Here is a 13,814-nt window from a genome sequence, read left to right as displayed (position 1 = left end):
TGGTACTCTAAAATTAATGAATGGGAAAGCCTATACAACATACCATACTCGTTCAATTTCTCTTCCTCTTCTGAGTTGATTTGGTTCTTGTTCTTCTTCCTTTTCATGTAACTATTTTATTGGATTAGATTCGAGCATTCTTGTGTATAATTGGGAGTAACTTCTGCAAAGTTTTATTTTTTTTCCTTTCGCATTTAAACATAATTGAACTCTAGATCTTGTGCTTAAGTGACCAAAACCCCTTTCACAAGCATTAACACTTGCTGATTATATTGTTTTTCTTCATATGAGTATTTGAAAGTGTTGATGGGATAAAGCGTGTTGTGAGAGATAAAAGATGCTTGCTTTTCGGTTAGGAAACATTTGTTTCAAAGGCTTAGTTGGATAGATACCCAGACAAGACCTTGGTTTTGTGCTTTGAGTGTGCAGTTTAACTCTTCATGGCGTATGAGAGGAGATTTTTATTTTTTTGGGGTATGGGAACAAGATTCGTTATAAATACAAATTCTTTTTTTTTTTTGGAGCTGACTTATAAATACAAATTCTTTGAATGACGAAAAGTGAGGCCTCAATAGTTGGATAAAATCACTAGCGTGGCACAACTGGTAAAGGAGTTGTGTCCCTTAACCATCTCCTCTGGGGTTCGATTCCTTGAGGGATGGGAATGGAGCAAGCGTGCCTAAGAGGGTCGTCCCCATCTTGGACTCGACAGTATCTGAGGAATTAGTTATTGGGCTCGCTTCGATGGATATCTTAATGAAAACCAAAAAAAAAAATAGTTGGATAAAATCATTAAAATGAAGTGGTATGGGCCAGATATAAAATGGATGATATTTTATTACTTCCTCTCAATAATTGACCTCTAATCAATGCCCCCTCTATCACAGTCGCCGTGGCCTATGTACAGCATACCATATATCTTCAATTTCTCTTCCTCTCTTCGAAGTTCTCCTTCTTCGATTAAATTCAATGTTGTCGGATTCAATTGAAAGCATTTTTCTACATTTACACAAATTCAAACTCAAGGTTTCTTATTTAAATGACCAAAATTCATTCTACTAGGACCAACACCAACTAGCTGTTCTTCCTCTTATTAGTATTTGAAATTACTGCTGCTATAGACCGTGTAGTGAGATATATATATATATATATATATATAAGGTTACTGTTGGTTTGGGAAACATTTGTTTGAAAGGCTTTGGATAACACAGACAAAGGCACTAGACTTGTTTTTGTTTTTTTTTTTTTTCTTTAATTAAAAAGCAAATTGATAATAAGAAAACGTAATCTTCACATTAGAACAATTTTTAGTCCTTCTAGTTTGTTTTCATTTTGGTTTTGGTCATTTAAATCTCAAATCATAAGTTTTGATCTCTTAAAGGGCAAAATAGTTTAAATTTTTATTGAATAATAGGAATAATATTTTAAATAAGAAGAAATTTAAGGAATCAAAACCTATAATTTGAAATTTAAAGTATTAAAGATTATATTAACTCGAACTTAAATACAAAAGAAGGCTTTGTTGTATGAACATCTACTCCTAAAAATGATGCTAGCAAAGTTTGACTCCCCATGGCTTGTGATAAGAGATTTTGGGTCCGTTTGGATCAGCGATTGGAAAAGCAGCTTATAGAAAAAGTAGTTTATGAAAAAGTGAAGTTGGTAAAAGTTAAATTGGATAAGCTGAATTGTGTTTGGATTGGAGTTCAGACAAGCTAGTTTAGAAAAATGAGATTGGAAAAAGCTTGTTTGGATTATAGTTGAGTAAAAGTAATTTTGGCTGAAAAATTACCAAAATGGGCATGAGTTTTAATAAATAATGAAACATGATGAAAAATTGATTTAAGACAATACAATAAAATTAAAATAAAATAATATGAAGAAATAAAATTTAATGAGTGGATTAAATTATAAAATATTTAAAAAATCAAAAAATATTTGAAATATAAAGTGAAACATGAAAAAAAAAGAATTGAGATAATATAATGAAGAGGTGAAATTTAGAGTGAATTAAAATTGAAAAATTTAGAGAAATCATAAAAAATATCAGGCAAATAAAAGCAAAACATAATTTGAACGGATAAAACTGTTTTGAAACTCCAATTAGTAGTATTGCGACAAAGTGAAATGAAATAATAATATTACATAATTAATTAATTGATAAGCTATGGATAATTTGGTCTCTGATTGCATCACGGACGCGATTCATATGAGATGAAGACTGTGAATTGACATTTGAAGGTGATGGTTGACTAGCTTCAGTCACATAAAACCACTGAATGATTAGTGTAACACTCTGATATACACTTCAATCTATTTCACATAAAAAATTGTTTTTTTTGTACATTTTTCTTTCAAAATTCCAGGACCATTGCAACCCAATAATCAGTGTAACACTCTGATATACACATATACACAAGCTCATACGCACTTATACAATATCCAGAATGATCATCACGTTTTTACCAAAAAAAAAAATGAATGATTCATCACGTATACAACATCTATGTTCTGCTCCCCGTTAATTCACAAAACCACCAGCAAGCCGTCGGAAAACCAGAAGGAAAACAAAGCAATTATCATAAACCGACCGAAAAAATCACCGGCGACGGAGAACACTTGACTTCCACCGGCGACAGAAACAGAGCACCGCAACAGACCAGACCGAAAAAAAATCATAAACCGAACACCGGCGACGGAGAACTCTTCACTTCCACCGGCGACAGCAAATCCAACCAAGAATCAAACCAGAAAAGAAAGAAAAAATTGTAATCACCAACCTGTAACAGATCAACCGAATCGAAGGCAGCTAGAGATAGATCCCACCGTGTATCAGACTCGCAAGACAAGATCGACGCACAGCTCGAAACCACAGGCAGACGGCGACGACCTGGTTGCAGACGGCTGGACCAGCTCGGACTTGCAAGGAAGAAGCACCTCCAGCGGACCATGGACACCTCACACCCACGACTCGAAGCGCACGACGATGACAACGCCACAGCTCACGGCGACCAGAGGGACCTTCAGCAGGGCGACCTTCAGCTCACGGCGGCAAGAGAGAATGGGAGAGGAAAAAAAGGAACTGAGCACGTGAGAGATGAAAATGAGAGAGGAAAAAGATGAGTTGTGAGACGGAAATGAAAATGGGAGAGGAAAAAAACAACTGAGCATCTGACAAATTGTTATTTTTTCCGCGAGAAGCTCTTCTGGGCTAAGCAATAAGCTCCTTTTTTGAGCTTATGAGAATTGAGCGTTCCATCAGCCCCTTTTTCCATAAGCCCAATCACATATAAGTGAAACCAAACAGGCCTCAGTTGCAATCTAGCTTATTTTAAAATTTAAGCTCACTTTAAGCTAAAAAAAAGTAAATCCAAACAGGCACTCTCTCTCTTGGATTATGGGGACCAGGCTTCTTATAAATGCAAATTCTTTAAATGGTGAAAAGGGCATTTTCGGTTGGATAAAATCATTAAAATGGAGAGGTACGGCCCAGATATAAAATGGATTACACTTTCTGACTAAATCGACCTGTTATCAATGCTTCCCCTATCTGGCGCTATGGTCCACCCACCTTCAATATGGGCCAAATATTAAGTTCTCAATAAATGCATGATGGGTGAGTTTTTATTAAAATCTATATATGAGGTAAGCAAAATAAAAATATTTATAGTATTATCTCCGGTCATAATTATAAGAGTTTATTTGTAGACTACAAATGAGATTTTATAATTAAAAATAAAAGGGAGAAAAGAAAACTTTAATGAATTTGATTTAAAAAATAGAAAGAATGAGATTAAAAGTTATTAATTGATTTTTATCTCACATTTTTTAATCAAAATTTTATAATTCTATGTTCGTATTTTTTTAAATCGTATATTAATTTTTTTTTCTTCCTTTCCTTTCAATTCCCTCGAATAAAGATAGGGTTATTGATGAAGCAGTGTTCCATCAAAAACAAAGGCAAGACTTGCGTGGGTCAACAACTTCTGCCGCGCATTTAAACATTTCATCTGCCCTTTGCCTTCCCAACTTCTCATCACTTGCTCTCTTATTACGGTTGCCTACTTGCTTCATTATTTGCATCATTCCCTATTTTCTCTTTCCTTTTTTTCTCTTTTACTTCCCTTCGATCTTATTTTCCTCATTCTTTTCCACTTATTACTATTATCATTTCCAAATACCTAAATTAATATCATTAATTTACAGGCAAAAATGAGTAAACAGCATCCAAAGGATTATACTCCTCCGGTCCTTATTATAAGACCCAATTTGACTTTTTATTTGGTCCTAATTATAAGACCCAATCCATTTTGTCTCTTATATTTATGCATTTTTTTCGAAGATAATCCTTCTAATAATGATAGTTTTAACCAATATACTTAATTAGCAAGGATATTTTAGGAATGACAACACTTAGTTATTATAAATAACCAACTTAACTTACTTCCTTAATCTCTTCAAATAAGTCAATTGGGTCTTATAATTAGGACCGGAGGAGTAATTTATATCATTCATAAAACAACTTAATTACGAGTACTCCATTATGTAGATCAAACGTTAGTTAAAAACAATAAATAGGTAAAAATTAAAAGTTTTTTCATAATATCCTTATTTATAGGGAAGAGACAATATAAGAAAAATTTAAAAAATTATTATAATAAAGAGAATTATGAAAGAGAGAGAATGTGTGATAGAAAAAGATAATAGTTTGAGAAATGAGACAATAAATATATTGAATATTAAAATAAGTAATTAATGAGTGTAAAATAGAAAATTTGCTACAAAATTTAAAACAACTTATAAACATTACTTATATTTAAAAACAAGACGATGATAGTTGTTGTTTATAAAAAGACATGGAGAGAGTACATTTGGTGTCCCTCATATATAACATGACTTACTATACTTGTTGAATTTGGATAATTCAATTTGAACGTCAAGCAATTTTTGGTGAAAAAGTAGAAAGCTCCTTTTATAAGATCATGGAATAATTTTAATGAGTATTAAATATTTTTTATCTGTACCTGTATTTAATATAGTAAAAAAATAGAAATTAATATAATGTTAGAATTCAGTGTTGTGAATTAAGATAATATTAGAAATCACTTTACTTTTATAATGAATTAAATATTTTTAACTGTAGTTTTGAAAAATTCGTCACTTACGTTAAAAGGAAAAAAATGTAACTTCTCTCACAACCAATCTTCAAATCACAATCTAATTCCTGGTCAAAAAAATCACAATCTAATTATAACTATCTTTCTAAGGAGCAGAGCGAAAGAATTCAAATATCTTATGTGAACTAAAAAATTCTTAACTTTTATGCGCAGGTTTTTTGGCCCAAAAAAAAAAAAACTTTTATGCGTAGGTTGTTGGCAGATCTTCCTTATAAAAGACACTAAAATAATATTAATAAAATTACAATATCTTTATATATTGATTTTAATAAAAATAATTTCAATTTCAATTTGAGATGAGGCGGAGAGAAGCAAAAGAAGATATATAGAAGCGGGAGAGAGGGAAGCATGAGAAAACCCAACGGTTTCGGAGCAGAACGGCGCATTTTAGCGAGAATGGTGCACCCGGTGGCGGAGGCCAACGATAAGAGCCCATTCGGCTCCCTCACTGCCGACGAGTTCTACGCTCGTCACTCGGTGAGTCACGGCTCCGAGTTCATCACTAACTCTCGAGGCCTCAAACTCTTCACTCAGTGGTGGACCCCGCTCCCTCCCACCCCCGTCCTCGGAATCGTCGCCCTCGTCCACGGTTTCACCGGCGAATCCAGCTGGTTCGTCCAGCTTACCGCCGTTCACTTCACCAAGGCTGGATTCGCCACTTGCGCAATCGATCACCAAGGCCACGGCTTCTCCGACGGCCTCGCCGCTCACATCCCCGACATTAACCCAGTCGTTGACGACTGCATTTCTTTCTTCGACTCCTTTCGTTCCCGCTACGACTCTTCTCTTCCTTCCTTCCTGTACTCTGAGTCTCTCGGCGGCGCAATAGCACTCCTCATCACTCTCCGCCGTCCCGATTCGCCCGCCGGAGGGTCCAAGCCATGGGATGGGATCATCCTCAATGGCGCCATGTGCGGGATTAGTGCAAAGTTCAAGCCACCGTGGCCACTCGAGCACTTTCTTTCACTCGTGGCTGCCGTAGTTCCGACGTGGCAAGTGGTTCCCACTCGCGGCTCCATCCCGGAGGTGTCGTTCAAGGAGGAGTGGAAGAGGAAGCTGGCGATGGCGAGCCCGAATAGGAAGGTGACCAGGCCACGCGCGGCGACGGCGCTTGAGTTGCTGAGGATTTGCAGAGAGTTGCAGGGAAGGTACGAAGAGGTGGAGCTACCTTTCCTGATTGTGCACGGCGGGGATGACGTGGTATGCGATCCGGCTTGCGTGAAGGAGTTGTACGCACGTGCCGCCAGTAAGGATAAGACGTTGAAGATATACGAGGGGATGTGGCATCAGCTGATCGGCGAATCCAATGAAAACGTGGAATTGGTATTTGGGGATATGGTAGAGTGGCTGCGCAGCCGCGCATCCGGTGGGAAGGCTAAACAACGCGCCGCCGTTGAGGGGAGCGATTAACTTCGCGCGTGCTCAGGGATACAGTATAAGTAGCGTTGGGATTGGGAACTTAATAAAAAGAAGCAATAGCAAGGTGCCATGTAATCTGGAGACCATCCCAACCTAGGTACGTGTGTACTGACTATTGGGTAAAAATAGACGTACGAGCAATGTTGGAGTAAAGTTAAAGAAACGCTCAGATGTTCTCTCTTTGGTTTCATTACTATCCCTGTTCGTGGCGTTAGCAACCTGTGTAAAAAAATAGTTTAAAATTACTCAAAATAAGTTGATCTAAATACTTACCCAGTCGCTTGTTCCCTCTAGATTGACGTCTCTGGTACTCTGGGCTTAGATGGTACTCCCTCCGTATTTATTTTGAGGTAGATTAAAAAGTAAGTTAAACTTAATAAATAAGTAAAAATTAAAGTTTTTTTTCTCAAAATACTTCTATGTATGAGGGAGAGAGTAAAAAAAAAGAGACCAAAAAAAATTATTATAATAAAAAGTATCATGAGAGAGAAAATATGGATAGAAAGAGATAATAGTTTAGTAAATGAAATAATAAATATATTAAATATTAAAATAAATAATTAATGAAATAAAATAGAACATTTGTTATAAAAATTTAAGATAACTTATAAATGTGGATGATAGTTATTGTTTATAAAAAAAAATTCAGAGAATACTTACTAACCTTTGCCTCCCCTCTCTCCTAATACAAGAGTTCCAGCAAGAAAGGAGGATAGAAGATAAGAGTATTTTTTATTCCATTAAATATGTGAATACATAATATATAGCTTTTATTTATAGGTACAAGTTTATGTTTTAACAAAATCTATAGATTACGTAATAATATAAAATTATTGTGGAATATAAAATAACAAGAGATATTGAAAATAATAAAAGATATAAAAAATATATATACATCTATAAAAATATTATTATATTCATAACAGTTTTATAGAATGAGGTGGTTTTTTGTTTTTTGGGTTTAAACGATACGAGTATATCTGTTTTTTTTTAAGCATAAATATTTTTTTATTAAAAGCAATTTTATCCAACACAGTCGGGCACTTTTCCAGATGAATTTGAACATTGGTGCATTAAGTTGCGGGGATTAGCTCTTTTCGTTGTGTACATCTGCTATTTGTTTATTGTATTAAAATCATATTTTGACCTTCTGTAAATGGCTAACAATTTTGATCTCTGGAGTCTGGTGCCCCAACCTAAGAAAATAAATTTTATTTATTTATTGAAGAAGGACAAAATAAATTTGATGGGATAGAGCAATTTTTGTAATACCATTCATAAATGACAATTAAAGATAGTTTTGGTCTTTGATATTTGACATAATTCCACCAATATTGCTCAATTTGAAGCTTCATGCAAGTTGAATTTTGCTTTTCGGGAATAAAAATGAGACATGCACTTACAGGAAGTAAAACAACTACATACAGGAAATCCGCGAGAATCTTTCAGTAGAACCAACAAACTAAACGAAATTTAATGGAGCCTTCAATTGGAATATGGCCCCAATGCATAAAGTGAAATTCCCCGAAGGGTTTCAGTTTTCATTCAAGTCGTTCTTACAGGATTCTACACATATCTTCCTCTCTGTTTTCTTACAAACTAATTTTCTAGGGCTTCAGCAATGACAGATATTTCGCCAGAAGACCACATTGGAAAAATACTCTTTATGGGTTGTCTGATCAAGGCGTGATGTCCTTCAGTTTAGCATAGAACCATATGCAAAATATAATCTCACTTCCATCGAAGTTTATTAGGAATTTAATGTCACAATGTTACATGTTGCATGAGACATGGACTTGGAGAAATTATCTACATGGAAAAATTAAGGTGAAGGAATTTACAACAGCAGTGCTTGGGTATCTTGCAAGATTTGATCCACCACAATGCCACAAGCAAATAAAGCAACCATAATAAGAGCTGGCCAAGCATCTGATAACGACTTTTCATCAGAACATTCATATTCTTTCTTCTGCATTGTCCATGCCATTGCCGGTGGAAGAACTCCATACAGCACTGTCAGGCAGTAGCCCCCCTGGTTCACCATCAAGTATCAGTGACCAACAAGAAGAAGAAGGCTTGAAACTTTTTTACATGATACGTGACAAAATTTGATTACAATAGTATGCTTTCTATTTTCAAAGCTTAAAATATCCACACTTCAACAGAATGAATCATGTGCGTTCAAAGATTGGCAGATATAAGATTTACTTTTCAAATCAATAAGAACACTTTATATTTCATCATATGTTTATATTTTTGTCGCCTCTGCTTAATTTAGTGTACACGCATGATGCTTAGTTTCAGAGCAATCTCATTTCAAGCAAATTTTGATGATTATTCCCAAAGGAATACCATCTTCCCCAACTTACAGCAATATCAGTCGCGGCGGAGAATGCATCTGGAAAAGTTGTTGAGACAAACAGAGAAGGAGCAACTACAATTGTCATAGCCATGATGTTCATTTTATTCCTTCCCCACCAACCACCCTGTCCAAACGGCCTTAATCATTTAGTAGACACATGAGATTATCTAATCAAGTTACTAAAGGCATGAAATTTACATTTAATTCCTGGGTTGGAGGAGAATTCCAGGTTAGATTCTTAAGCTGCTCCTTGAAGAACTCTGAAAAACTGAGGAGGGTACCAATAAGTGAAGTCCCAACTGTTAGAAGTGAGAAGGCCCCGACCAAAAGTGGAACACCACTCCATTCCACCCTAAATCATTCACACTTACCAGTTTTAATTTTATATTTTTCATTTCAATAAATAACAAGAGAACAAAAGCCATACAAACTTTTTAAAATGATACGTGGGATTAGTTTTTGAGGACCAACGTGTGGTTTTATACTACCTTCGGTTTTTAATATAAGACTTCGTTTGACTTTTATTTTGTTCCTAAATATAAGACCCCAATCCACTTTATCTCTAATGTTTATGTATTTTTTTTCAAAATAGTCATTCTAACAATGGTAGTTCTAGCCAATACATTTGATTAGCAAGGATATTTTAAGAAAGACAATACCTATTTATGATGAATAACTAACTTAACTTCTTTCCTTAATCTCTTCAAATTAGTCAATTAGCTCTTATAATTAGGACCAGAGATAGTATCAGTCACTGAGGTCTTCCATGATGATTCTGCAAGCGATGAAATACCTGAATAACAGCTCCACAGGATCAACTATTTGTTCTGCTTCTGCTGCCAAACCAAGGGCAATTGCATCCCAAACAAGCAATGCCGTTAGTGGCACAAGGCTACCCCAAAATATTGAAGCTCTTATACGATCCAAATCACCTTCCAGATACGCACAAAGAACTGCAGGGATATACAAGTATGGATTTCAAGCCATGAAACAGGGATACTTTGTAAACAAACTCAAATTGTTTTTGAAATTCATATTAGACACAACATGAGACTTCAAACTGCACTTGAACACTGTATTTTGTCATGTGACTATGTCCATGTTCGATTTCAAACAATAAGTTTTCATCTTTACCAGGTGCTAAATCATGATACGCAAGGGAAAAGATAATGATGGGCATCGTTGCGGGCACTTTTGACCAGTCACTGCCTCCTCCTATTCCAGACAATCCCCCAAACGTAACTGCTAGCACTTCGATAGCCAATAAGAGACCTGTTTACAAGACTCATTCTACACATAGTTAAACATTCCAAATGTTACTCACAACGACATTTTACCTGCTACTCTCAATGATAAATGAAGTAATCAAACTAATCATTGGGCATTCTGATGTATGGGCATGTAGGTCGCAGTGCAGGAGTTCAGCAAAATTAGAATCGCCAAATAACTAAAAGTGCTAGATACCCAAGTAATCACAACATTAACATGTTAATTTAACATTTAGAAAAGGTGCTGCTGTGAAAATTTTTTGGTAAAAAATGGGGCCAGAGCCCAAGCTCTTTATTAAATCAATGAAGAACGTGGGATTGAAACACCCACAGTGACCCTATACAAATGTCCTTCGAAAGCCTGAGGGGGATCCCTAAACCTGATTACTCCAAAATCCTTTGCAAGATTATGACTGGGAAGGCAATCTGCACAGATATTATGAACTGGCACTTCACAGTCAAAACAAAACTCTTTCTGAGTTAATCTCAACGATTCCTAGCTTTACCCGCACCCAAATTTTCCTTCAACATGCTTACAAAGCTATTCCTAGATGTCGTGTTTTTTAACCATGAATTTTCACTTTTTTCTCGAGATGCGTTACTTTATCTGGCAAATGAATATCAGCAAACGAAAATGACAAAAATGATAATCTAAGGGCGGGGAAATATTACTATATAACTTCTCATATTACATAAAGAGTTCTATTATGAATTTACCAATCATGGAAGCTGTAAGCCATTGGTTAACTAGATCAGTAGCTCGGGTTCCCCCAATGGAGATAAGCACTGTGAAGAAAGCAGTGAATAGACAGCCTGATACTGGTGCCGGGAGATTGATCCATTGAAAAAGAAGATCTCCAGATTTGGAACAGTAAGCAGCCATGCAACTATATCCCAATAAGACATAAGTGAGAGTGGCCAGAGTACCACCCCATTCCCCAAGTGTTTCTTGGGCCATTGTTGTAATAGAAATGACCTCCAAGTCACCATCGCTTTTCCTCTTCCTCTTCCTCAGAAGAGCCACATTGATTTCAACAAGTAAAAGTGCTTCAATGAGGAGAAAAGCCCAACATACTATTATTGATACTGAACTTGGAACAAATCCCTGCTTTTATTATACAGTAAACACCCCAACATTCGATAACTGATATCAGAGGGGCAAAAAGAAAATCTTCAGCAGACATAGTCTAGCAAAATAAAAAGGTGAAATTAATAATAAAAGTAGATTTTACGAAAAAGAAGTGCCTATAGTTGATTTGGCGCGCGCGCGGGGTTGTTTTTTGAATCTGACTAACAGAGCATGTCTAAGAGTCTTAAAAGGTTTTGGCACAAATAATTGTTATTTTGCGGCTCAAGTGTAGCAGGGAGAACAAAGAAGTTTGTACCGCTGGGGAAGCTTTCTGGGGAAGTGCGAGAATTCCAGAGCCGACACTGGTCCCGATAACAAGAGCAATTGCTCCAGCAAGGCTACCCTTCTTCTTTTTGTCACTTGCTTCACTTGGATTTTTAACCAATTGATGATGGCCCCAGTTCTTCTTCGTTTTCCCACCAAAAGGCTCCTTCCTGAACAATGAATTTGGCTTCTTCTGGCGGTGATAGCATATACAAGTGAAGTAGCTACTGGCAGGAGGAGGAATTGTAGGAACCCATCAAATTAAAATGAAACAGGTAAAGGAAAAAATTAACCCAGAGAAGAGGTTTGGACTTAGGAAGTGGACATACTTGCTTATTCTGAAGCCAGTTGGTGTGATTCTCGGCAGGTTTAGCAGTGCCGGTGGTGAATTTGCCTTTGGATGTGTATGGATTTTCGGATGCGCAGAGCAAGACGAAGATGACATGCAATAATGTGAATCCATGAGGAATCAGGAGAGGGAGGAAGGGGATCTAAGAGTTTTATCATAATAAATAGAAAATAATAGGACCCCAAATATTTTGGAAATGGTCCCTACCTTGCGTTACTTTGTCCGCAGTCATGTCAACGGAGAAAATGGTCCCAATATGCGAAGGACTTCAATGCCACATTTTTTTTTTCAAAAAAAAGAACTTTCTGTTTTATGTTATTTTTGCCGAATTTGATGCCACGTATTTTTTTTAATGAATATAGAAAAGTATGTCACCTTTTTGCATGATATACGGCCAAAAAAAATTTTGTATGATGCAAATATGAGTTTTCTTGCTTTATTCTTCTTCTTTTTAAAATTATAAAGACATATATTTTTTTTAATTATTATTAATTGATATCTGACGTCTTTTCTGAATCGTATTACCAAATATCTAAGCAACTTGCTACGCTAACGAATCGTATTTACTCCTATTTATAAATGAACTCTCATGCCATTATCCTATTTATGACATAATTGACTTACTTCCTCTAATCCTTTCATATGTTAAAGCCCAAAGTAAAATGAAATTCTGCAAGCTTCTCTTGTCCCACAAAAAAAAAAAGCTTTGATTTGCTCTTACGTCCATGTGTACCATTCGTTAGCGTCTCTAAGGATGAAGAGATATTTGAAAATTAAATTATTAATCCTAACTGTTTAGTACCAAAAATAAATAAATAACAATGATGTTAAATAAAAAGTATAATCCGCAGGGTGGAAAACGATATTCATGTGCTTTTTTTTTTTAGAGAAAATGTTAATATTCTGAAATACAAGTAATAATAATAAGGAGGAGGACGAATAACCCCCTCACTGTATATATATTTTTGGTACATATTTCTATTTTAATGAAAATAATGAACTCTAGTGAAGAGGATATGCAAATGCGAAATGGATCCTAAAAGAGTCAAATGGATTTGGGCAAAGAGGCCATTTTAAATTGGGTCCAACACTCCCAACTACATTTTTGGGCTACACAAACATTGGGCTTTTCATCATTAAGATGTATCCACAGTCATGGATTTTGGGCCTCATCGTCACCAGGATCAAACTTTTTCGGGCTCAGCCCAATTAATAAACGACAACAACAGTGGGATGTAATCTCCATAAAGATCTCCAGTGACGAGGTCACCAATAAAAACGACATGCTTCAACTTCAAGTCATCTTTAGCCCATTTGTTGTGGTCCACTGGTCCAAGCTCCTCTTTGCATTTGCTTTTGATTTGGACCGCCACATCTTCATTATAACTTTAAATTAAATCCTAATTACAATACCTTACAATACACGCCTCTATTTTTTTAGCATGAAGGCATATCTTAATTCTGACGAGTTCTCGAGATCCAACTCACCAGAAATTTCCAAAACCACCAAAAAAAAATCATATATGTTTTTGCTTCCCAGTAAATACTGAATATCCTAATCCCCTTGTCACTATTGGTATTGTTACTTCCTCCATTCCTTATATTACAAAGTGCCTTAATACCTTCAACCACCATTCCTCTATCAATCGTTACGTGCTTTTAATGTCTCTCCACGTCTCTTTTTTTTTATTTCCTTAAGAAAATTATTTATATTATTCTTCATTCAAACTTGCTTAAGTGATTTAATAAAGAAAAAGACATCGCGCTCATCACTAAAGATTATAAATAATATAGCATGACTTCTCCATCTTGAGACTTGATCCATATTACTACCTCCGTCCTTCGG

At 35.8% G+C, this 13,814-nt stretch overlaps 2 protein-coding genes across 7 annotated transcripts; one reads left to right on the top strand and one right to left on the bottom strand.

Moving 5' to 3' along the window:
- The first annotated feature begins 5,470 nt into the window (after window positions 1-5,470).
- LOC114752361 (caffeoylshikimate esterase-like) lies at window positions 5,471-8,234 on the top strand. 2 transcript variants are annotated; one of them, XR_003740828.1, is made up of 2 exons: window positions 5,471-6,693; window positions 8,216-8,234. XR_003740828.1 is itself a non-coding variant. In XM_028941106.1 (1 exon), the coding sequence occupies exon 1, from the start codon at window positions 5,526-5,528 to the stop codon at window positions 6,585-6,587; it is 1,062 nt and encodes a 353-aa protein (XP_028796939.1). In that variant the 5' UTR covers window positions 5,471-5,525; the 3' UTR covers window positions 6,588-6,889. The 2 variants fall into 2 exon arrangements, 1 of the variants encoding a protein (XP_028796939.1); XM_028941106.1 differs by lacking the exon at window positions 8,216-8,234 and having other exon boundaries at window positions 5,471-6,889.
- An 84-nt stretch (window positions 8,235-8,318) lies between these two features.
- LOC114752359 (tyrosine-specific transport protein) lies at window positions 8,319-12,075 on the bottom strand. 5 transcript variants are annotated; one of them, XM_028941100.1, is made up of 8 exons: window positions 11,949-12,075; window positions 11,612-11,846; window positions 10,944-11,331; window positions 10,093-10,230; window positions 9,752-9,911; window positions 9,157-9,310; window positions 8,966-9,082; window positions 8,319-8,628 (listed from the first exon to the last, which is right to left on the bottom strand). In XM_028941100.1, the coding sequence occupies exons 1-8, from the start codon at window positions 12,062-12,064 to the stop codon at window positions 8,434-8,436; spliced, it is 1,503 nt and encodes a 500-aa protein (XP_028796933.1). In that variant the 5' UTR covers window positions 12,065-12,075; the 3' UTR covers window positions 8,319-8,433. The 5 variants fall into 5 exon arrangements, with proteins under 5 accessions (XP_028796933.1, XP_028796935.1, XP_028796934.1 ...); XM_028941102.1 differs by having other exon boundaries at window positions 9,157-9,226; XM_028941101.1 differs by having other exon boundaries at window positions 11,612-11,843.
- Between the last annotated feature and the right edge of the window lie 1,739 nt (window positions 12,076-13,814).

This window comes from Neltuma alba, unplaced genomic scaffold (assembly GCF_004799145.2).
Source record: "Neltuma alba isolate B1F8T4 unplaced genomic scaffold, ASM479914v2 tig00007351_pilon, whole genome shotgun sequence".
Lineage (NCBI taxonomy): Eukaryota > Viridiplantae > Streptophyta > Magnoliopsida > Fabales > Fabaceae > Neltuma > Neltuma alba.
The sequence above is the reverse complement of the archived record's forward strand: the minus strand, read 5'-3'. Positions and strand labels throughout refer to the sequence as shown.